The sequence below is a fragment of the Lepidothrix coronata genome, unplaced genomic scaffold, assembly GCF_001604755.1.
Source record: "Lepidothrix coronata isolate B3197 unplaced genomic scaffold, Lepidothrix_coronata-1.0 Scaffold68, whole genome shotgun sequence".
In the NCBI taxonomy this organism is placed as follows: domain Eukaryota; kingdom Metazoa; phylum Chordata; class Aves; order Passeriformes; family Pipridae; genus Lepidothrix; species Lepidothrix coronata.
In genome coordinates this window covers 1,848,843-1,874,057 of record NW_016690248.1, presented here as the reverse complement: position 1 = coordinate 1,874,057, position 25,215 = coordinate 1,848,843, and the positions used below count along the sequence as shown (strand labels likewise).

General features: G+C 40.9%; 1 protein-coding gene across 5 annotated transcripts in view; it reads right to left on the bottom strand.

The window, feature by feature from the left end:
- Window positions 1-25,215, bottom strand: part of KIAA1211L (KIAA1211 like) — a 63,002-nt gene that overhangs the window by 10,262 nt on the left and 27,525 nt on the right. For 4 of the 5 annotated variants that reach the window (XM_017818514.1, XM_017818513.1, XM_017818512.1 and 1 more), the window contains exons 3-9: window positions 13,898-13,974; window positions 12,802-12,967; window positions 10,032-10,167; window positions 9,491-9,655; window positions 8,804-8,872; window positions 5,382-5,600; window positions 1,762-3,340 (exon numbers count right to left, since the gene is read on the bottom strand). In XM_017818514.1, the coding sequence (XP_017674003.1) occupies window positions 1,762-3,340; window positions 5,382-5,600; window positions 8,804-8,872; window positions 9,491-9,655; window positions 10,032-10,167; window positions 12,802-12,967; window positions 13,898-13,964 (2,401 nt within the window). In that variant the 5' untranslated portion in view covers window positions 13,965-13,974. The remainder of the gene's footprint in view (window positions 1-1,761; window positions 3,341-5,381; window positions 5,601-8,803; window positions 8,873-9,490; window positions 9,656-10,031; window positions 10,168-12,801; window positions 12,968-13,897; window positions 13,975-25,215) is intronic. The other variant, XM_017818516.1, reaches the window with a different exon arrangement.

Sequence of the window (25,215 nt, the reverse complement as noted above, 5' to 3'; positions counted from 1 at the left end):
CCTGGGAGCAGAAGTCTCCTTCACCCTAGGGCTGAGGAGCCACAGGAGAAGCCTGGAGGAGATATGTCTCCCCAGCTTCATTTCTTTCCCTTCTCCTTTCCCCCAGCACTAATTGTCTCCTGCCCCACTCCATCTGGAGGGACCCTGAGACTCAGCAAGAGGGAAGAGATAAAGGGCTCTGTGCAGGAGCACTGGTGGTCCCACTGCTTTTCTCAATCCCCTGTCAGACCAACCCTACTGTGCTAGGTCTCTTCCTCATTTGTTTCCAGTACAACCCTCCCCAAAATCTCAATCCATCAGAGATGTGGGCATCACTGCAAATAATCTACTAGTCAGGGCAGCAGAGAGGGGAAAAGGCTTTTAAAGGGGGCACTGAGATTATATACATATGTATTACACGCACATATATATGTGTATCTCTTGCCTTGCCTGCAGGATGTGGGGAGGCTCTGACTAAATGGGACCTCGTACAGCTGTGGATGCCAACGAATCCCCTCCTTTATGACTGCTGGGAGAGCAGGAATCTGTAAACAAGGCCAGAGTCTTGCAAAAATATCTGCGATGCTAAGGCAGATGACAGCTGGAATCAGATGCCGCTCAGGGCAGCAGCAGTCCCTGAGGCCAGGAAGAGACTTCTGTCACCCTGTAGGACAAGTGGCCTCTTGTGCCCTGAGGTCTTCTGCTGCTTGGTACTTCCCCACTCCAAAGCGCAGAGACTGACCCCAAACAGAGAAGAGCAACCAGAGTAGGGGAGCTCTGCAATGGCACAGAGAAACCCTGACATTTGCTTGTCCAGCATCTCCTCACATTCTTAACATCAAACCCATGACCAGACACATCCAGGGCAGGGAATAATTTTCTCCCATATATCAGAAGACCTAAGGATTTATTTTTTCCTCTCTTGGCTGTTCTCTGAAATGAAGAGCAGAGGTCTCCTGCTAGAATTGCTTGAGTGTGCCTCACCAAACTTGTTTACTGTCATTGCAAAGACCTCAGACACTAGTGCCACTTCCAGTCTTCTGTTCCCTGCCTGCAGCCCACAGCATATCAGTCTCCAGAGGACTGATTTTTTTTTTAAACTCTAACCCAATTATATAATAGAGACAACAGGGTGAAATTTAAAACTCTGCAGCAGACCCAAACTTATGGTCTCTCCTAGCTTTAAACTCCAGGAAGCTGCAGGGTTGTTAATTTTTGTTTTAAACAAGCAATGACTAATGATAAAGGTGGATAAATGAATAAGCAAAGCTCGCAGGAGGCAATAAGTAAATGGTGTGTTGATCATGGAAGGCAAAGATGGGCCTCATTGCATTTCTGTCTCAATGCTATGGTGAAAAGAAGGTCTAGAGGTCTGAGTCACTCATCCCACACAGGGCACTACACGTAATATGTGCTCCTGGTTTTTGAACTGCCATGCAGCAGCTCTAAATGGGGGCAGTCAGTGGTCTGGTATTTCCGTTCCCCAATACTTGCTAATGCACTTTATTTTTTGAGTGTCACTTTGAACATCCTTTAAACAATGCCCTGAAATGCAAAAATCAGAGGCAAAACCATCTTAATTCTGTCTGCTGTTTCTCTCCTGCTGTCTTTCTGACAACCTTTTCAGCAAGGCAGAATCATGGAGTAACACCACTGAAGGCAGAGCCATCAGCTGGTGCTCATTAGTGTCATGACTGACACAACAGTGCTGCCTCTCACTCTCTCAGGATAAGGTCACTCTTTGCAAGTGAAGGTAATTTTAGAAAATTCTGGGAGTCTTACCAGGCGCTTTACCAGAATCTGACTGTTTCTCCAAGTCTTTGTCTTCACTTCTGGATTCAGGAGAATGCATAGATTTCTCCTGCTTCTCCTTGTTTGCAGTAGTGTTTGGGATGTTTTGCAATGCTGGCTTTTTAGGCAGTGGAGGTTTGCTGCTAAGTTGTTCAGAGGACTTTGCTTTAGGTTTGATCTTTTCATTTAAAGAATCACCAGTATTTGTATTGGCTGGTTTTTTGATCTCTGCCTTATCACCTTTTAGAAAGGAAGTCAATCCCTCATTTTCTAAATTAAATTCTGCACTGAATCTTTTAATCTCTTTTGATTCTGGTGATGAGTTGTCTCTATATTTCGAGGACAGTGAGGTGGATCTAAGTTTCACTTGAAAAGGACTTTTATCTTTACAGCTTGGCTGATTCTGGGATACCACCGAAGAATTGCTTGGCATCAGCACTGCATCAACAGCCAGAGAAGCATAACCAGCCAAAATTTCTGTAGGTTCTGTGTTCTCAGAGTCAGCCTCTGCCAGCGAGGTCTGCTTTTTGTTGCTACTTTTTTCCTCGTCCAGCTCTGATCCCTTCTGGAAGTCTTCTTTCCACTTCTCATTTCTTGAGGAAACCTTTTCTTTGGACAGGAAGAATCCAGTATTTAATGGGCTTTCCAACTCTGATCTTTCTGGGAAGTGTAGGCTTCTGGTTCTTGGTCTCTCTCGTGCAGAGGAAACAGAAAACTTTCTGAAGGCATTGAGTTCACTGACTACTTTTTCAGCTTTGTTCCCCAGTAGTTCCTCTTTGTGGACCAGTGACTGACTGTTCTCCTTACCAGAAGCAGCTGCCTCTTGTGCAGTTTTTATTTTCTCTAGAGAGCAGGAAGTAGATGATCCCATCCACACTGAGGAAGCAGGATGTGAAACATGGAACGAGTCTGTGGGTTGGGAAGAACCCACAAAAAACTCCTTGCTGGACTCTGACAATAGAGTAAACTCTTTCTTTGCCTCTTCACTACAGGGCATTTCCACAGGTACCTGATCATCCTTCTGTATATTTTCGTCTGACCTTCCCAATAATACAACACTATTCTTACTAATTGGAATATTTTCTTCGGATGGTGTTTTATTTACTGGAAACACAGCAGGATGCTCCTTATTTTCTTGATTTAAAATATTGATTGACATATCACTCACATCCCCAGACAAGAGAACCAGTGTTTCTGAGGAATCTTCTTGCTTTTTTACTTCTCTGTCTGGACTGGAGTAGGAAGAAGTTGCGGGCTCTTTGTCTTCTATCAGCATTGAGGACTCAGACTCTTCAGATGTTGTTTCCAGCACTGGTTGGCAGTCCTGTGGCTTATTATCTGGAAGCAGGGCTTCCTGTACAGCAGCAGGCTCAGAAGCAGGCTGAGTCATCACTGGTCTCAAAGCAGGGGGGAGGTCCTCAGGCATTCTGGGCTTTGGCCAGGAAACAGCATCCTGCGTTGCAGCTGCGGTCCATGGCAGTTCTTGATTGCTGGGTTTGAATACAGCATCATCCTCTTCTTCTTCTTCTGGGGTACAGCTCAAATCAGTCAGAGATTCAGACTGGGTCCTCTGCAAGAAAGAAATTCAGAAAGCCCCATCATCATGTACAGCTTCACTTTTTTTCTTATTCATCATTACATTTACAATTGAGATCTTAGAGAGGAAGGCAATACTTGCCTCTGACGCTGCGCTTGCAGTTTTCTTAACCTACAGACTGGATGCTTTTTTACTTAAGCACATCCTGGAATAATGCATTTAACCAATATAAAAGCAATGACTGACACTTCCTTCTGCACAACTAGTGCTTTCATGCCTTTATAGATGGGAAGTTCATCAAAACAATGGCCATTGGACTGTCCTTAGCAATTGATTCCCCAGAGCATACTGCCTGTGTTGTGTTGCTCTTAGGCAAAAAGTAGCACTTGAAAGAGAAAAATCTGTCCCTTTGTATTTTGCTACTCCATACTAGCATTAAAAATAAAACAACCCATTCCTTCTAATGTATGACTACGAAGAGGGAAGAATATATAGAAGGAAGAGTAAAAGCCTAACAAACCCATCCATGCCAGCTGAGTATCTGCCCCATATGGCAATCTTGTGTCTAATCCCACTGCCATATGGCATTACAACCTTGCTTCCTTTATGTAAAAGTCTGCTTTTTTTTTCAAGAGTTACACTATTTGAGAAAAGTTTATAAATTCAGATGTAGTTACCTGTGAGGTCTTGTGATTAAATTTCAGGTGAGGACTGGCTAAATATGCTGGATTATTTGAAAGCACAGTATTAAGCTGCTGAATATGCCTTTTCATATGGTGCCTGTATTAGCTCACTGGTTCACTGTAGTTTGTTGGGTAAATATATACTTTGGATGTAGGCCCTAAATTCTAAGAACACAAAACCTGCACTTTGAAGATATTTTAGGGTTCTTCCAACTTCTTTTTTTTGTAAATGCAATTGCAAAACCAGAGTTGAAATGCCACCTGCATTCACAATCCATATACATAGGAGCATAAAAGCAGAAGACATCAGTTAGCCAGAAGCAAGGTGCACAGGTAGAGTTGGGCAAGAGAATATTAAAAACTGTATTATCAAAGCATGTGAACGCTCTCCATGGAAAACCAGGAGGGCTCAGTCATCTGGCAGTTTATAGGCAGTCTGGACAAGCAATTGTATTTTAGTAACTGTTAGAATGGAAGAGGAGGTTTGACCAGTGAATTATTGCTTTACATGCTTTTCTAAATAATGGGCCTTATCATTCTGTTGCTCACAGCAATGCTTTACTGAGCTGAAAGGCCACTCACAGATTTTGGGAAATACAAAATATCAGCCAAGTCATATTTTGAGACAGAGGGAATAATATTTCTGGTAATAAGCAAGCTAAATTAATGGTTTTACTGTTTTTAAAACGTGGAAAGCCCAATGAACAATAGAGCAAATACTGTAATAAGAGCTGCAAACTTCAGTGATAAAAGAGACGAGAGAAAGAATAAAAACTAAGCTATGCCCTTCATAAGATATGACAAAGAATAAGATAAATGGTGTTTAAAAGCATGGTTTCAAAAACAATTTTTTTTAATACTATACAGTTTTTAATGTATTTTTAATAGTATATATTTTGCTTTCCATTGTGCTTTGTTTTTTGTTTGTTTTTGGTTTTTTTCGGTTTTTTTTTTTTTTTGTTTGGTTGGTTGCTTTGTTTTTTTTTCCTGTGAAAACTTATTTTAATTCTCTATAATGCACGTAAAGGATTTACAAGTTTTGGGGTGGGGAGATGTCTGAATTTAGGACAGTCTTTATGTACAGAATTTGGCCCCAATTAATAGGTCAGACCAGCTTCTGCACCACAAATAGGATACTAAACTGTATTGCACAGTAAATTTAAGAAGAAATTGTTACACAAAGTGCTGCATCAAGAGTTAACAGGTAAACTCATAATAGTTAATCTGTTCCTAATGTCTACTCCTGATATGCAGCCTCATTAGATAACAGCTATTAAAACCCAATGAAACATCCATGCCACGATATGATTTTATCATATCAGAGTTTGAAATACAAAGTCCAGTAAGAACTTTCTGGGTTCAAAGGTGACACTGATTATTTTCACAAGTACCTGAGAAAATCTTCTCATTTTACTGGATCTCTGGTTCCGGGGTTTTATTAAAAGCTTATGTTTAGCAGCAGAATTATCCAAGAAAGTGGAAAGTTCAGGTGGAGTGTCAAAATTGGCTGTAGGTGAGACGGTACTGTCAGATGTCTGCAGAGATCCACTTCCATGCCTAGTGAACAGCTGACCATCTGTAGAATGAGCTCTAGAAGGATGCAATGTAACCTGCAAAAAAAAAAAATCCCCAGAGAATCAAGCAAAGAAACAAAGACATGAAAATAACAATTCTACAAATACATGGCCATGTTTATTAGTATTTTAACTGCGCCTCTTTTTCTTTTTGATTCTCTTTAAAATACATTGCATTTCCTAATGTTGCACGTGATGTACTGTTAGCAATTCTGCATTTTTAGCTGCTTGAATATCATGAGGTACTATCCAGTGGGAAGGAGCAAGTCACATTTAACTGAAAGATTTAAAGCACACAAATACATGGCCAGCATGTTTTAGAAGACAGATTTATGAAGAGTACTCTGTTACAGAACCTAAAGGGCCGTTTTCCTTTCTGGGTCTGTCCTCCAGCATCTCTGTCTAGGCTCCCACCCACAGTTGTGCTGTGCTGAGCAACTCTAGCTTCCTGTATGTCATCATGTCCCTTCAAACTTTACAACACCCTCCTAAAGACAAAAGAATCGAACATTAGTGGCACTGACACTTAAGTCAGCTTGTGTTTTCACCTCATGTACCATGGCTAGGCTTCGCGAACGAAGATTTGGGAACCTCATGTATTTATATATCTGCAAAATAACTAGGCAGTTTATCTGAAATGTAAAATTTCATTTGTAGACTACTCTGGGGAAGGAAGTGATGGACAATTCCTACTTGAGGCAAATAACCCATCCAGAAACAGCTCCTGAGTGCTGAAAGAGGTGTAGTACTTTCATGAAGCTGGAATCCAGCTTACCTTTGAGCTCCATCAAAAACCACCCTAGTCCCAGGGATGATGCAAAAATGAGACTGGAAAATTTATGAAAAATTACTCTGAAAAGAGTTCCTCTTTTCTCTCAGATTCAGTTTTGCAAATAGGCAAAATGTTATTTCCAAACTATCTGTCACAGCATTAACATGATCTCTAACAACTGTGATAGCACTTCCTTTGTAGGCTTAAAATTCTAATTCATTTCATTCAAGGAGCTTTCCTGCTTTGTCATGCATTCTTCTTCTTTTCTTCTTACTTTTTTCTCTGGAAGTGGTATTTTACTAAGAGGGCTGGAATGGAGATGGGGAGAGCAGGCTACTGTTTGTTTTATTTTGGGAGAGAAAAAGCATCAGTGTTTCCTGCAAGTAGAATTCTGCACTATGCACTGTAGCCAAAAGACACTCTGTAGTGTAGTGAGGGCCTGCTACAGATTCCTCAATGGCCAGGGGAAAACTCCCATTGATTTTAGCAGAGGCTGGATCCACAGCTTCTGGTCATACTTTCTATTTAAGAAAAAAAAAGTAGCACAGCCATTCTGAATAATGGATGCTCTCATTAATTTTCACTCTACAGTATCTGCAGTCTAGTACTCAAACATGACTAATGTACAACAAACGATACGTGGCTGCATTATACATTAGCACCTAACAGTGAATACATTGACATTTCAGCTCCATGATAAAGATGCAGCACCTGTTCTCTTTTAAGGCACGTCATTATTTGCCTGCCTTTCTTCTGGCTCCTGCTTTTCCTTGAGAACTTTGCATGTCTTCTCATTGGCAGTGCTCAGTGTTGGCCATTACGCTGGAAAATCCGAAATCTGGTTTCTTACTTAAATTAAAGCAGACTGAGTGAATGCCAGCTCTGAGCCGGCTGCAGAAGTTGCTGTCCCACAAAGTCTGGCTCTGGCAAAGCCTGCTGAAGAAGGAAACAGCTGGCAGACCCCTTTCTCCAAATCTCATGTGCACATGGCTCAGTTGTCCGTCTGTCAGCTGGTCGTGGTGGGTGGTACAAGGCGGGAGGCCATGAGGAAGCCCCAGCCCCAAAGCCTAGACAGGACACTCACGATTCCTTTTTCCTTTCTTTGATTCAGGGAACCTTTGAAGATACAGCAAAGTGTCACTGCTGTCCAAAACCTCAGGGCTGCATTGTGCAAAATTCCTCGGCCTTGGAAACTGGTCTCCTCTGGCTTTTAGAAGGAGGGCTAAGTCTCTCCGAAATGCCGCTCCTGTGGTTTGGGAGGAAAGCCTTCAGATGGAGCTACATTCTGGCTGCACTCTGCAACTGGACTGGGATGAAGAGAGCTCTGAGCTAAATGATGGGGCATATGGAAAAAGCTAAGCAACTGTGTAGTCACTACCATGCCTCAGGAGTCAGCGAGTGAGTCAGAAAGTGATGTTAATGGAACAACAGGGAGACGTAAATCCTCCTTTAACAAACATGCATCTGGACTGTACAAAATTACAGTGAGCCCAAATCAGTTTTCAAGAAATACCTTCTTCATGAGTTTTGTTGATTTTCTTCGAAAAATATTAAAATTTCACTGCATATAAACAGGTTTTTTAAATAGATTGATGTGGAATCTAAAATGCTGAGCCCTGCTGCAGCTGGCCTTGAAATGCATTTTGCATAATTACCAAGAAATGGTCAGCTCAGGACTAGCTTCTCTATTTCCTTTCTGCAATTCCCCTTCACCCCTCCTCCTGTTTCTAGAAAACGCTCTTCCCTCTACCCCCGTGTTGTTTCCACCATGACTCCAGCTGTGGACAGCTAAAAGGGACTCTTCAGAGCTTTTCAAAACAGCCCTTTAATCAGCCAGAACAGCTGGCTGCTGATTGAAGAAAGTCATCCATTCGCCTATACTCAAGCCCTGAAAACATCACTGCAGCAAAATTCACAGCCAGAATCCTGCTGAAGGCTGAGCCTCAGACTCCTAAGCAGTAATGTCAGCCACTAACATCAGGCAAACACTTTCTGTATTAGTGCAAGGTAATTCTGTGCTTAAAGCATGGTCTGGGCAGATTTCAGATGACCAAGAGTTGGTTCACATCTCTTCAATAAGCTTTCTCCCTTACCCTATGCATGTAACTCATGCAGCCTTTACTGCAATTTCCCATCTTTAAAAAGGGGGGATACTGTTTCAGTGTCTGTGGCTCAGAGATTAAATCATATCTGTAAAGTTTGCTAAAGGATATGACCTATTCTAGACACCCTAATTATTAACAACAGGAGATTACGTGGCATCAGAATTATGTTGATAAATGATCATAGCTTTTATCTTAGATGGACAGGCATTAAAAAAGCACAGTAAACAGATAGATATGCAATTACATACATACGAAGTTGGGTTTTGCAGCAGACAAGAAACAAAATAATATTTATGTCTTAAATTCCTTTAAAAAACTACTGTGGGTAATTGCTTGTCCCTTAATACATTGGCAGAAGTTACCTGTTCTTCTTCTTCACTGCCTGTTCCAGCTAAACTCAAAGAGCTAAGATGCTTGTGAGAGTCAAAGAACTGTGGGATGGAATGAGGAAGAGATTCAGTAAAAGATGAAAAACAAGGTGGATATAATCGCAGAAACAATCTACACAAACTGCACAAGGGTACTGACAATGTACGTTGTTTTTCTCTATAGTCTTAAAGATTAGCAAGGACACTGCAAACATAAAGTGTAAGACATGCAGATAAAGAATGAAATAATGTGTAACAAAACTATCATTTAAAAAAAACCAGCTTCAAATTATTTTGTTTCTTTTTCCAATGACACCCTAGAAAAACGTTAGAGAGCTCTCTTATCAGCATACTCAAGGGGGAATACAGATTCTTCAGCCTTTTTTTTTATGCCTGGCAGCTCTCTGTAGTCTCTATAAAAACCACAGCATTCCCATGCATACACACAAACACATCCTCTTCTTCCTAGTTCTGCATTTTCTGGTGTGATATTTATATTTTAACAGGAACAGAGATTCTAAGTAGCTGTTTTCTAAGTAAGCATTTTGAGTAAGGTATTTCTGAATTGTTCAGCGATAAAATAAGGACATATACAGCAAACAAAATAACTTATTTTGCCTTCCACACATAGGTAAAACAGGTCATTGAACACTGATTTTTGTCAACACTGGAACCACTCACTCTTGTTCTTGTGCCTGAGTTTAGGCTCTCATGGAGCAAAGACATTTCTGGAGGGCTTCTGGGTAATCCATCATCTTCAGAACTGGTCCCAGCATCCTCTGTTCGCTTTGCATGAAGTCCAAATGGAGGTGGAGGTCCCAATTTCATGGTAGGCTGGAGTTTCAGCTTCAGTGTGGCATAAAATACATTAGCATAGTATGATGGATAGTATAGATAGATATGATGGAGGTTTCCCCAGAACATCTTTTAGCTCAGGTTAATGAGTTACCATTATTTTAACTTCACAATTGAATAATCCAGAGCACAGGACATCTGCTTTAGATGTTCTCTTAGGGAGCCAAACAACCTACCCAATTTTCAGCTATCATTTAAGTAGAAGATATGATAAGGCTGTCAAATTAACAAATGTAACATGCAAGTAAACTGCAGACAGATATTACTTACTAATCAAATGTTCAGCTACTAATATTAGCCCCAAAAAATCAAGTCTGTGAAGACATTCCACCTCTTCCATTTGAAAAAATGATGTTGTGTAAATTACCTGTAAAGCTCTAATCCGGTCAGAAATGTTTTCTTGAGAAAACACTCTTACTGGCCTTGCAGGCTCTTGCCCAGTCTCAAGGATGAAAATGCTATCATGTGACAAAGCTCTGCTTCCCATAATGCCTTTATGTGCCCTAGAACAATATAACAAATTAGTGAAAACATATAGACTTTTTTGCCACTTCTTTTAACTCAGGTAGTCTGTTGAATGTGGAGTGGGAGACAGGTGTGCACATCACAAACAAGATTTCAGACTTCTCCATGAATACAATACAGTCATTCAGGCTAATCTAAGTAACACCTTTAAAAATCAAACAAAAATTTGCAAATGCTGTTATCTGTCACATTAACAAACTGAATCAGGGTTAAATGAGTTATATCTCATGGAAAAAGCTACTGCCCCTTGGCTGGAATCCAGCAGCTGGGTGGTGTGACAGTGCTGCAGGCAAGACCACGTGCAAAACGAAGGAGTTCACACAAATGAGCCTGTACTAGAACTGGACTAATTTCTCACTAACGTCAGAACGTGTCTTGCAAATGACTGACCATTACCATAGGAAGAATAAGTATCTCTTACCACCTAAATGTGGTACAGCGTTTAATGCTTCTCTGCTGTACAAATAATTAGCAAAAATACTTCAGGCGATGTAGTTCTCACAGAGAATCATTTGCATAAATCCTTACAAGATCCTTACAAGGTGCTGCCGTGCTTTATATCAAGACCCCTGGGATTTTCTCTTATGAGAGTGCAGAATACAGAACTGTTTGGGTTCATGTAACTGTCAAGTTAATTGAGCAGGTATTCTTAAAAAAAAAACCAACAAAAACCAAAAAAAATCTGTGTATTTTTGGATCTTAGATACCATCATAGGGACATTCAAGACAAACATAAACAAACATGGCAGAAAGTAACATTTTTCTCATAATGGCTGCTATAAATATGTTTGATAAAACAATGGCAGGAAAAAGTTCATCTGTATTCTTGCTGCAGAAGGAAGGAAAGCTTCCTACTTCTGCTTAATGCATTAGAGATATTAGAAGAACATTTTATCTAAATGAAAAGGTGATCTCTGCAATGCATCCAAGGTCAGACAGATCTATAGCAATTTGCAAAGTAGGTGCCAGTCAGGGCTGCAGTGGCTGCCCAATTCACCAGCATTTTACAAGGACTGTGACAGCACCCAGATAAGCAGTGCACATTTATCCCAGCATGCTAGCCTCATTTTCTCCTTCTATCAGATGCATACCTCCCAGATGCACAAAGGAGGTACGCTGGATGTCTCCTCACATTATGAGTGTTCAAATTAATTTCCTTCCTTTCAAAGAATTTCCTGGTCTTTGTCTGACTAAACAAATATTAAGAAACAATAATGTAACAACCCTTCAATTTAGGGCACAGCAACATGGCCAGAACAGCCAAAGATTGTACCCACTTAGACATGACTTCGTTAAGTCGTTCACAAGAGAAAGAAAATCTCATCATCCGTGTCTTATTAATATGTTGTCAAACAACAACACTATAGACCACCCGGTGCTGATAGCCCAGAACTCCTGGGGCTTCAAGATGGACTAACATGACTGTTGCCAATGCCACAAAAGCAAAACAAAAAAACCCAAAGAAACCCCAAAACAAACTAAAAAAAAAAATGAATTGTTAATAATTTCTTTTGGTTGTTTGGCGCTGCCTGGTGGCCACATCGTATAATGTTTTAAATGGACAGGATGGTTTTTCTTTCCCATCCCTGAACACAGCAGCATCTCTTGCTTGAGGACCAGGAGGCTTGTTCTGAAGGGCAAAACATCCACCAATGCAAGGACATGCTTTTTAGGCAGCCAAGGGACTCTTCAGTCCCTCTTTCCATCCAGGAACATATTCGAACTTTAGACTGGGTTCCTTGGGGTTCCTCGTGATTACCTTTCATAGTGGGTAACATTTTTGGCAATGCCAGAACGAAGACGGGACTTTCAGAGGCAGATAGATACACAGGTTGGGATTCTAACTTCAGACATTACACCACAGGTATTTACATCAGAGCTGGTCGGCCCTGGCTCCTGTTTACATTCAGTGGGGAGATATAGGCACTTCTTAGAGCCTATTTCATGCAAAAGGATGATACAAGCTTTCTTAGTAATGCTGACTTCTCTCTGATAACTACAAAATGCTGGTGATTAACAATGCCTGTCCATGGCAGAGGGGTTGAAACTAGATGATCACTAAAGTCCCTTTCAACTCATCTATGAATCTACGGATCTATAACTCAGACACAGATATTTGTCCTTTGGTCAAATGAATCCCATGTAAACAGGGGAAATAAAATCTTCAGAGCCTCTGGTTCCTGCTGACTTCATTTGCAGTCATCCCTTTACTCCTTCCTTGCTTTCAAAAACCTGGCATAAATGGTTAGGCAACTGAATTTCTTTAAAAATCCTTAGGAATTATATTTTAGGGGCATAAGGCAATCCTGGTAGGATATAAGTTGAGTATCTAATTAATTTTTCAAGATGGGAATGACATTCTTTTGAAATTACAACCAAAGCCTTGTTTATGATTAAAGGAAAGCTTTTTTAATTAATATTTCTTGCTGCACTCTATCCAATTACCTTCTGATTTGTCTTGCATCAGCCATTTTAATTTGCACTTTCCTAGAAAAAGGAACTGCTTGAAAATTCACCATGCTGAACAAGAGAAGGCAATTTTGGGGTGTCTTAAATCTACAAACATTGTAGCAGTTTTATATTTGTTTACCAGGGAGAGTCCAAAGACTTACTCAAGTTCATCTTCAGAGTCATAATTAATGCGCATGTCGTGAGAGGCCGCAACATCACTTGCTGACTGGCACAACTTCAGATTGCTGCTTGCAGAAGATGGTGTCTCTTTCCTTTTCTTTTTACCAAAAAACTTTTTTAAAGATTTGAACTTTGATTTTTTCTTTCCTAAGTGAAGAAACATAAATAAGAAGCAACCAGCAGCGTGTGCAAATTTTAGAACAATGATAATTCCTTTATAATTTCCTGGAAAATGCAATACAGTCCACTCTTGCATTAATGTCTTTCAAGACTATACTGTTAGCATGAAATTACTATTATCTTGAAGAATAGATTGCAATGTTTATGAGACATAAAAAATAACTGATGGTGTAGAATCATTCCTAATAGAGTTTCTACTTGCTTCTTCAGGTAATTAAACTGTGAAGGAAAAATTTGGTCTTAACAGCCTGGGATACAGAAAAGAAATTACAACTTCGAAACTCACTGCCTTTGTTCAGCAAGCTAAACAGTGATGATAAGGGCAGTGCTACCAAAACCAATTTAAATGTAGAAAAGGCATACATAGGTGAATGTGCACTGTCGGGAGGCAAATGCTTTTAAAGTGTTGGTTTTATAATACATCCCAGAATATTCTGAATGCTAATTACAAGACTCAGTGGATCACAACTAGAAATCAAGCAATAACCTTGAAAAGCAATTCTAGTCTGCTCAGTGAGGAAAGACCTGAATTAGGATCAGTTGCAAGCTCTGTGAAGGAAACTATTTAAAATTAAATCAGTGTTTTGCATGGGACATTCCAACTTGTGCTTGTCCCGTTTAAGTTGGCATGACAGCCCTGTGAGGCATCCTTGTCAGCATTTCACTCACTCGTGGATCTTGTTGGATAAAAAAGTTAGCTTCATCACAAGATGCTACAAAAATCTTATTTCAAGCCACTGAAAAGGTAAAAAAAATATAACAGCTCTTGGAAACAGGAGAAGAGAAAGGCAGAACGCATTCTCTAAACAAATAGATTCACTTCTCTGTTAGAGCTGAAGCCTTGAAGCTCAAGAAATCATAGCACTTTTCATTCTCTGGGAAAGGGCGCAATTCTACCTGAATTGTCCTCTCCATCTCCTTCAGCCTCTCGCATCTTAGGGTCCATTATCCTCGAGGAACTCATGCTACGATCACTAAAGGAGGTGGAAAAAAGTGTTAGTCATACCAACAAAATAACAGTACTTCACTAAATATGTGTGTACATACATACAGACAAGCTACTAAAATATAAAAATATAAAATAGAATGTGTAAGCTTACATATGTCTACATACATGCCTAAATATATGTGTGTATATAAATAAATATACATAAAATGTAAAAGTATCCCATGTGATACTTATTAGGCTAAGGTATAATAAATTCCACAAACTATTTCCACTTTCAGGAGACAATAGTACATGACAGTTCAGCTGACCAACTAGCCCCTCCAGTCTGAAAACTGGTGAATTCTGGAATGCTTCTAAAAATACACATCAGAGGAGGTGGGCTTCTTTGATTCTCCCTTTCTAAGCCTATTTAGGACCACAGACAAAATGATAATTACAGCATATGGGTAAGTGTACAAGTAACAATAGTAAAGAACCCCATGTATTCTTCCTTTATTTACAACCAATTTGAAGCATTCTGCAGATTGTAGTTTTCCTTCTTTTTTAAGTAACTTGCAAAAAGGTAACGACTCTTCCAAATACTTCGTACAGACAACAGAAAAATACAAGTAAAACAAAACAATTAATTTTCTTATTTTCTTCTCTCCTCTTTGTTTTTTGGAAGTAAAATATCACTTTGCTTGTTAAGGTTCCTAAATTAAAAAATATTTCCAAAATCGTACATGTCCCAAGCCTGAAGACAGTTTATCTGTAATTTAAACTGCATTTCCAGAGCAGTAGTCTGTTTGTGTTTTCTTTTCTTCATCTGAAGAGTCATAATTTCATGGTCAGGGCAGAATAAAGTCATAGATGCCATTGACTGGGTAGTGAGTTAAATGCTGCAGAGTCACTCTTTGGGCTGTTGTGGTGACAGATGCTCATGCTGCAAGCTGGATAGGAGGGTGAATACACTGTGGTTGTTTTGATCCCCTGAAGTACCAGGAGACTTAAGAAACAAGGTTCGTAAATTCAAAGAGTTAGTGAAATGGGAATGAAACATTTATTACTCAAATCTAAAACACAACACATCACCTGAACCGTCAGCAGCCACTTGAGCTGGGCCGTGACAAATGCCTGCACAGCAGCCACAGCAAAGGCCCCTCTGCTGCTCAGAGGCTCCAGGGCTTCTATGACAGCTGGACCCACACCCTGGTTGTAAAACACCCCCTGCCACCACCCGTTGGGAAAACAAATCAGAATTAAACACAAACATGAACAACTTTTGGTTGGAAATGTAGGGAGAATTAGTAAGGAACCGACCCTAGTGGTGTGGCACTGGAACAGGTTGCCCAGAGAAGTTGTGGATGCCTCATCCCTGGAAGTGTTCAACACCAGGCCGGATGGGGCTTTGAGCAACCTGGTCTAGTGGAAGGTGTCCTGCCCATGGGAGGGGGGTTGGAACTAGATGATTTTTATGGTCCATTCCAACACAAACCATTCTATGATTCTAGGATACCTCTATTTTTAAAGTAAATGCCCACTGGGAGGTGAAAGATAAATACGTATTGTGGGCTGCAGCATATCCTGTCAATTATTCAACAGGGTGTCTCAGATTCATGTTGTCACATTGCAGTAGCAATGGCAGAGTGTAAATCAGTATCTTTAAAGCTTCAGCTGTCATATGCATGCCCTGTAGCATCTATAAGCTACATGCATCCAGAACTGGGATCCTACAGTCAGTCTCTATATAAATTATGGACAACATAACTCACATCCCCATAACTCACAGTGGGGCCCACTGGCAGAGCCCCACTGCATCCAGCTGCACTCAGGTAAGGGTGTTTGGTTTTTTTTTATCCAAATGTTCAAACACCATACTTCTCTAGTGCTCAATAGCAAAGCCACTGGGGGATAAATACCCACACAGTGAAAATGTTAGTTTGAAACATGCAGGCAAGTATGAACCAGTTCCCTCTGGCAAAATTCAATCAGATAGTATATTACGTTTCTGACAAACCAGAACTGTGTTGCTGTCCTATCACATCCCAAACCTTGGCAGCCAAATTTCTAGAGAATAAAACCAATTAAAAAAAAAAATTAGCTCCACCATAACGTGTGAGAAAATTTGTGTGACTGATTTGTGACATTGAGGTCACAAAGAATGTTTCCACTGGGTGCCCCAAACATTCAGGGACACTGATATGTGGCCAGGGGTGCAGCACACATCTCCCCACTTAAAAGAAACGGAAGGACATTGAACCCTGATGAGCTCTCTCGTTGCCAGCCACGTGTCTTAAAGCAAGATCCTCACCCTTCTGTCCTCATGCAGCAATTCCTCAGGTCTGCCATGTTTTTGCTGTTTTCTAACTTTTTTTTAAGAATTACTGTGTCTTCCCAAGAAACACCCAAGACTCAAGGAAGGCAGCCTGTGGACACTGTGCTTTTGAGCATGTCTCTTGCAAAGGCGCAGAGCTGGAGCGTCGGCTTGTGAGAAGTGAGGTGCTTGGCCCACGTTGTGCAATTTGGTAAACTACTCATATAGAAGCATAACTTGCTGAGCATCAGGAGCTAAATTTGCTGAAGCCTTAGGCCGCAAGCTGTGAATTTTCACCTAGACATGTTGAACTTTATCTAGTCAAGTAAAAGAAGGCCGCAGAGCCAGGTCAAGACAGAAGATACAGAAGCTACTTTCATTAACAGAAACTGCAGCTTTAGAGATAAGAAATGTCTCGCCTAGAGGCAGTGAAAGGACACAAAGCAGAACAGGAAGACCCCAGACCCTAACATTACTACTGATCTGAACTGCTGCATGAAGGGTGAGGAATTTAGACTGCAAGGGTATAATTGCCCAAGGGTTTCTTGGTTTGAGGTTCCCCCTTTGGAGGCACCCAGCTCAAGTTATAGTTGCATTAATAAAAAATTACTTTTATAGAGAAATCTACCTCTCAGCTTATCAATTCAGCAGAAACCTAGAGTAAAACCCTGCTATGATGGCTAGCATGTATAGTTTTCTTAAGTCTGGTAATGCAGTGGGACTCTAGGCAACAGCCATCAGATCCTCTCATCTCCAAATGTCCAACTCCTGGCCCTGAGTGACTTCACCTGGGAACTTATGGGATAGGAGGCACCAACCAGTGAGTGTTAAAATTCTGCTACTAAATTCTAGGTGTTCTGGGTCCAGGTGGGTTTGAGTCCCACCTTGGAAGCATGCTAGGAGAAGTATGGGAGGTCTTATCCTCATAAGGTGCACGAATTTTACATACAGTTATGGGGAACATACCCAGAACAGAGAAAGGGATGCCCTCAGCCAAAGTACCAGAAAAATGAAGGAAAATAGATGTCACCGCAGGTCTATCAAAAAAATCAGCAATAACACTGCATAAGGAAGACTGGCCAGCACTTAGAAGAGCGGGGGTATGGCCCCATTAAGGATGTTTTGAATTTAAAAAGGTGGCTATGCTATAGGAAATTTTGGAAAATTAAAAACTGCAGCAAGTGGATTATTGGTATGTATGGGATAATTGGGCATATGACCACCATGAAGAAGATGGTAGAAAATGAATATGAAAGCCTTGAGGAAGAACCTTAGCTGCAGCAATTGTAATTTAACCAAGATGCCTGCAGAGCCAGTCTCAGCACCACCCTACACTTCTCTCTCTGTATTGCTTGCAGGTTCCTCACCAATTACTTCTGCTTTCCTCAATGCTTCTGCTGGGCTTTACCCTGTGGTGTCTAATGTTACCCTTAATCCTATCACAATGGAGCCAGTGGTGGTGGGGTGCATATATTTTCCTCCCACACCTCAAATGTTACATGTGTACACAGCCATCACCCCTGGAGTCCTGGGGATTTGGTTATGTGTGGAAATCACATGCCTAAGTTAAGGCTGATATGCATAATTACTTTATATTAATTGTTCTGGATATGATCCATCCTGGGCCAATGCTGGCCGGTTGCTGAGGGAGTTGTTCCATCTACATGAGCAAGATGAGACATTTGAAAAAAACATGAAGTTGACCCTACTGCCAGAGGCCGGTCAGATTTCTGGCCTCAGGTTGATGCTGGTCGGGCTTGTAATAATCAGAAGTAATTGCCAAACAGTGTTTGGAGATCTGATAAATGTGATTAGAGCTTGTGAGGAGACGAGTAAATTCAACTGAATTACAGGAATGTAGACAGAGGCCAGAGGAACACTTAACAACTACTGAGAAAGACTGAAACAGGTTTTGTTGAGGAATGACTCTCCAGAATTTTAATAATATATTATTATTTACTGTAATAAAATACAGCAGCAAGTGTATTTGTGGACCAAGCTGCCTCTGACAACTGAAACTATTTTAAGGATCACATGCCAGCGTGACAAAGAGAAAATTAGAAAGATATTATACTACCTGAGGTTCTAGACTTGTACAATACATAACTGATTCATCACTTGCCAAGCAAGACACGTGAAGATTGTTTGAAAGATACTGTTTGTCCATATACTGCTTTAGCAGGTCATCCAGGGATTTCTTTGTTCAAGGACCTTCTTGGGAGATGCCCAGCTCAAGCTGTAGCACTATTAATAAAATGTACTTTTATAGAGGAGTCTCTCAGCTTATTGGTTCAGTGGAAAACTAGTCAAAACCAGTTATGGTGGCTGGCTGTGTAATTTCCATAACACCAGATCCCACCAGCACTGCTAGAGTCATCCCTCAACAGCTCAGTGTCACCTGGGGCAAGATTTGTCTGCTTTGCTATGGGAGAGCTGCCAAAGAGACCCAGGCTGCGTGCAGGGAGGAAGGTTGTCCAGGTAAGATAACTCTGGAGTGAAGCAGAAAGCAACTCAGGGTGCAGGTCAGTGGCACCAAGAGTGCAGGAGGCGACATAGGGAGCAAGTACCAGTGGCCTTTGCCTCCTGCACAGGAACCTAGAGGCTGATATCCCCAGCAAGGAAATGGTTATTTTAAATTATGGTCCCAGACATTTGGGTCAGGTAAGCAATAATGGTTTTGCAGTGGTATGACTGTAAGCCTTTTATAAAAACTACCCCTCAACTCAGCATGCAATTGTAAGGATTTGGTTTTCAGCTGAAAAGGCAAGTTTCCAGCTCAAACCTGTGGTTGGGCGTGACTCTCCCAGGCTGATGGTGGCTGACACGGAGGAGAAGGAGGCAGCAGCCCTGGCAGCAGTCATTATGTTGTGCAAACACACACTATAACCAGGACAGTGAGGCGTGGCCACCTGCCCTGTACCAAGGGTGAGGGAGGAGTTTTGTGGCTCCTATTACCAAGGGGAAATTTGTTTGCGTCACAATGCTTCCTTAACCTGAGGATGGTGGCAGGGGGAATCAGCAGGCAGCAGAGGGGACTGGAAGAACTTGCAAAGCACTTGGGCGGTAGTGTGCTGGTGGTCAGGTTTTCAGAAAAATCCTCGGAAGTCAACAAATCCATTTTTAGCAAACTTTGGTTTTAAGCAAATACTGAAGCTGAGACAACCACTTGCTTGAGAGTTTTGCCAAGGGAGGTTTCCATAGGAGCAATATCCCAACACAGTGTAAAGAGATACTGGCCCCCATTGAGCATCCAGCAGCTGCCAGAGATCCCTCCATGATCCTCTGCAAGCAGGCGCTGCCTGGCTTAGCATCTCACCAAACCTAGCTGTAGACAATCACATTGATTTCTACCTTGAAATTTATGATGACATTTTTATTAACATGGGGGAAAGCTGGTTTTCCTTTTAAATGCTTCCTTTGCTGAACACTGCAGAGAAACATTAGTTTTCACCTGTTCAATACCCACCATCAGGAGATAACTCTATTTTCCTTCCCAAATATATAAACTCAAAGAACTGTTCTATCTATATCTTCCCTTTTTTCCTTCAGTTTAATGTATTTTAACAATATCTTTAGGCAGGTTTTCAATCTTTCAAGCTTTTTGCTCAATGTCTGTAACAAACCCTCCAGTATTAATACATTCATCACAGGAAAGATTTGATTAAAATGCGATACTTAGGAGGAGAAACAAAAAAAACCCCAAAGTCCAGAATTTACCCTTGGTATGACTATAACTGCTTCTCACTTTCTTACTTCCCTGATGTAAAAGGAGATTGCTCCAGAGTTTTTGCTCTGGAGCTAGATTTTTTCTTCCTCAAAGCTTTGTTTAAAATCTATGATGGTCTACAAATTTAACAGCTGTGCAACGAAATAACTGACAAAATCCAGCAGCTTTGAATCAGCACCCACTGGGATGGGGGGTATTCATTGTGCACTTATGCTTGGATCTAGAGGCTTGGCTGCACAGCAGGACTGCCGAGCTTTCTCATTTCCAGTTTCCCCAAGGATTTACTGAAGTCCATCACTTAATTAAATCATCCTGTGATCTGAAGACTCAGCAGGATTTGCATCCTAAAGAAGCAGCCTGCATCACTTCTCCCATGTTAGGAAGGGCAAGATTTACCACACTGCTGGCAGTTGCACCCCTTTCCTCTTTTTTTCCCCTCCCCACATTATATGTGTGAATTTTTTCACAATGGAATACCAGAGGCACCTGGTTTATCAATTTATTATGAGTTTTTATAAGCTAAAAATGTCTGATGATAAATTGCTAAATATTACCCATTTATAACAGTATTCTTTGCTATACTGGGCTTCTCCCAGCAGAGACTTTTTCCACTTTCCTTCATCCTTCTCAGGTCCTTTCTAGGTAAGCTGTGACACAAGAAATACAGCTGAGACTATGTTACCGCAGAGAATAAAGATGGAATATAGCAGCACGATGGGTTTTTATTCCCCTTCCTATCCCTCCCAAATGCCAGTACACTCAGGAGTGTGTATTCAAAAAAATCACAGTTTAACCAAATGATTTACACCCTTCATTTCTTTGTTGTATAAGAATATTCCTTTTCTAGTAGACAAAGAAACACAAGGAGTTAAAAAAATCTGAATTTACAGAAATTATTTCACGTGAGAGGAAGACCTGGCCTTTTCTCATAAATTCCAACTGATATTACATAGCCTTGACACTTTCTCCTATTAAGAGAGATCCCAACATCAACCCCTCCTTTCAAGCTTCCAAACAACCTTCAGTGCTCCCAAGTGATAATGCTTGAGGCCTAGACAAAACTAAATCTCTCACAGTGTGCCCAATTATAAAATCCTTTCCAAAAATCATCCATCATCTTGAGCTTATGTTACTAAGATAAACATAAACCTCTCCTCTCTACCCCTGCTCCTGCAACAGAAGGTCTAAGAAGCATAGTGAAGTGCTATCCCTGAGCTAGAAGAGCATATATGAGTCCAAGTATTAGGAGCGTCCACATGAGTGAGATGCAAGTCTCTGGGAATCCAATTAAGTTTGTAGAAACACATCCAAAAAGCTCACAAAAAGGACAGGAGAATTTGATAACAACTGCAACCCCATTTCCAAAGCCATACATCTTCCTGCTCCAAGCCTTTCTTTACGTCAAAGGAGTTTCACTTCTCATTTTTTATTCTGCCTCCAATTTTTAAATCAAGTGAACAAATGCACCTGAGTGCATGCTTACACACACACAGCCATCCTAGGAGTTTTATCCAGACTCCCAGCACTGTGACTGAAGGGTCACCCTGCCTTTCTACCATATGTCAGCACCTATACAGGATCTGTACATATTCTAGCTTTGTCCCCATCCTTTTTGGATTATTAAAAATAATTTAAGTAAATAAGACATTTTCTGAGAAAACTGCATTGGTTTTCACTACAAAATCTATATAAACTATCAAAAATAAACTTCATACCAAACCAAGAAGAAAAACACCCTTTCACTTTTTGTATATGACTTTGACTTTTGTTTTCAAAGTTGGGCAGACAATCACCTCATTCCATTTTGTTCAAATGTTGTGAATTAGCAAGCAAAAACTACTACTTTGCAAAGTCTCTGACTTCATGTGTTCTCTGCTTGTTTTAATAATTTAGTGTAGATGCTGTTAGCACCTACTTGTTTATGCCAACTGATGTCCATGGGGACATCATCTTCAGAATATAGTATTTTCACAAATGATTTGCTGTCTAAATGATTGACAGTTTGCTATCCATCTTTATCTGTCTCACACTGAAGCTGGTACACTTTCCCAATCTTTTCTTATCTGCATTATTGGCAAATAAAAGGTTTTGTTTCTTTGCTTGCTTTCTTTCTTGTGACTAACATTTTTCTCCAGCTAATGCTACCCATGTAGCATGCTCTCATGTTAAAAGAAAATTTGCATATTGCACAACCACACTGGTGTGGGGAGAGCCACTCCTCATGCTCAGAGCAAGGCTGGCTGCACATAGCTTTGCTGCCAGCATCCTCTCCGTGGCTGCACAGGTCCTAGGCCAGCATCCAAGCGAGAGCACCCAGCCTGAACACAGTCAATGTTCTCTTTTAAAACTCTGCCATTTAGGGATCCTCCGATCCTGTTCCCAGTCACTGTCAAAATTAACAGAGCTAGCTGTGATTGATTTGCCCTTTCTTTCAGAAATGGCTAACAAAAGTTAGCTGCACCAGTACATAATCTCTTTCAGTCCTGTTCCTTGTGCCACAGTTTGCTACTCCTCCACCCCAAACATTAGTGGAGGTGGAGGAGTAGGAAGCTGTGGTACATGGACCAGCTATGAGTAACTACTGACACACTACTGACTTTTTGCACCAGCCCTTGCCTTTGCAGTACTCACATCTATCACTCAAATCCCTGTTGCATATGGTGTAAACATAAGGTGGTGCTGGATATCCCTGTGATCACTGGGAGAAGAGATCACAGGATGTCAAGTAATACAATACCTCCTAAAAGGAAGATAGGATAAAGTTTGTGCATGGCAAACATCTGAGCCTTTGTGCAAACAGGGCAAGGCCTGCCATGAACACCACATGAGGCTTTAGAGGCTACAACAGGAAAAACGGAAGATGCAGCAGGTGCATCTTCCCAAGCCTTTCAATGGGCTTTCTGGGTATTCAGTTGTTTTCACGTGCTTCTTTCACTGCTCTTGGGCAATGTGGGTTTTCCTTTGTCTTACCAGCCCAAACTCCTCTCTGGTGCATCTGCCTCTGTTATTCCAAAGGCTGTGCAGATTCTCTTGCTGGATCCTCACCAGCCCTTCTGCCACACCCCTGCCAACAGCGCATTCCTTTCTCTATTACAAGAAAAATGCATTTCCAAAGGATGGGAGGGAAACCTTGCATTTCTACCTGTTTTTTTCTTTGAGAATTAACAGTCCTTCCTTTCTCCAGCATTTCTGAGAGAAGTGAGAAACACTCCATAAAATAAACTTTCCTCCCAAGCAGCTTTTGAAGAGGGAGCTTTTTGTTTTTAAAACAGTGCATTGCTACAGAACGCACGAACATAAGAGGTCAGAAGGCACACCTAGGATTGCCCAGTCTGATGTCCTGTACAGTACAGGGAATAGACCGTTCCCCCAGAAGGGTGAAGGGAACTTTTCTTCCCTGATAGTGCTCGGTAACTTGAGGGTATACACCTTGACAAAGGTCATATTTTGTTAATGGGAAAAGGCTTACCTTGACTTGCATGCTTTCTTTAAACAAACGAAAAAAACCAACAAACCAAAAACAAAGCAAAGCAAACAACCATACAGAAGAATTACAGGAAGGGGGGCGGGGGATGGAGTTTGCATTGGCAAATAATAAAGCAAACTCATGTGAAATGTCTTATTCCTATGCAGTAACCCTTTCCTTCTTGCTTTCAGTTTATTTTTTGTGATTTAATAAAGGGGCCAGGAGATCTATTCTACCCACATGGAAAGCACTGATTATTAAGATCTGTTAAAGTAAAAAAAGTCACATTGGCTCTCCTTCTTCCTCAGCGTGCAGGATAATAAAGGCATAGCTGTTTCACACAAAGACACAAGACCTCCCCCAGCTAGCTCCCTACCAGAGATCCTCTGCTATATTTAGGAGCACAAACAGCTCAACATACTACCGGAGTTTTAGGTTTGTACCAGCCATCTTTACTGACAGAAGCACAATCTGTATTTTTAACTTAAATAATACAGAGTGTTCACATAGAGTACTTTGGTTAATAATGTTCTGAAGAAGTTCATAGTTTTTGTACAATAGCAGGCTAACGTCACTCAGAGTCAAGGGTCAGTGGCGTATTAAAAATTCACTGTGCCTCTCCTTGGAAAGCAATAAAAATAAAGTAAAATGTCTTGCTTTAGTTAGAACAAAATTACATTTGATTCTACACGTCGCAATTGCAATTACTGTTGAATTCAGCATTGGGAACGTTCCTGAAGCTATTTCACAAAAATAATTATACCAAGTCTTTTGGTATTCAGAATGAGTAGGAATACCAACATTGTTATAAAGGTCTCAGTGCTTTTAAATTCAAGGAAATATAATAGGGCTTTCATTGATCCTTCCTTGCTTTTTTGAACCATGAATACAATTAATTGTCTGTACACCTCTGTACACACACACTTACTTTGTGGTAAAGAAAGAGTAAGATTCCCCTGGAACCACAGCAAGCAATGGCTCACTGACACCTGCTGCCCCATTAATTAGCCTAATGTAAGTGTGTTCTTGTACAGTGCAGAGGTTAATGGAAGTTTAAGATGCAGAAAGTGTTTAGCAGTACCCGGAATGAGAACCCTGTTCAGCTTTATCTGCTGTTCTGAAGGCAACTCGGGTGGGCCAAGTTAACCAGACAAGGAAGTCAGTTGCTAACATCTAGAGCTGAACTTGGCCCAACTTTCGCAGGTATATAATGAGTGGTGTAGTCAACAGTGTCATTTTAACAGTTTTAGTAAATTTCTTTGAAAGTTAATGACAAATCTTTTAAAATGTCGTGTTCATTTGAACACAGAATATAGTTATATCTCAGGCCTACTTCCCAATATTTTGCTGTTAGTGTGATCAAAATTAGAGTCTGCTTTGGGCAAAATTAAAAAAAGGAAAGTGAACGAAATAAAGAGACTAAACTGGGCTTTACCAGCTTCCTCGGGAATTCCTGTGCTGGAAGGATGAAATAATTATTGTGATCATCTATGAACCATGTGCAGAATAGTTTTAATACTGTATATTTAAAGTAGAAGGGGGGAAAAAAAAGAAAGAAAGTAGGGAATGCAAAGAGAATTAAATAAATGTTTCTAAGAGAAGCCAGAGCCCTTCCAGGCAGAGATACACCAGACAGCCAGCCGAGACTAGCCAGAACATAAGCAGGTTGATTTCCAGGAGCTGCTTGTGAAAGGTGCCATGAGGGGCCCTCAGTCCTCAGCTTTACCTCATTTCAGCCCACACCACTCTGCTGAACCAGCTGCAGTCGTGTGCTAACCTG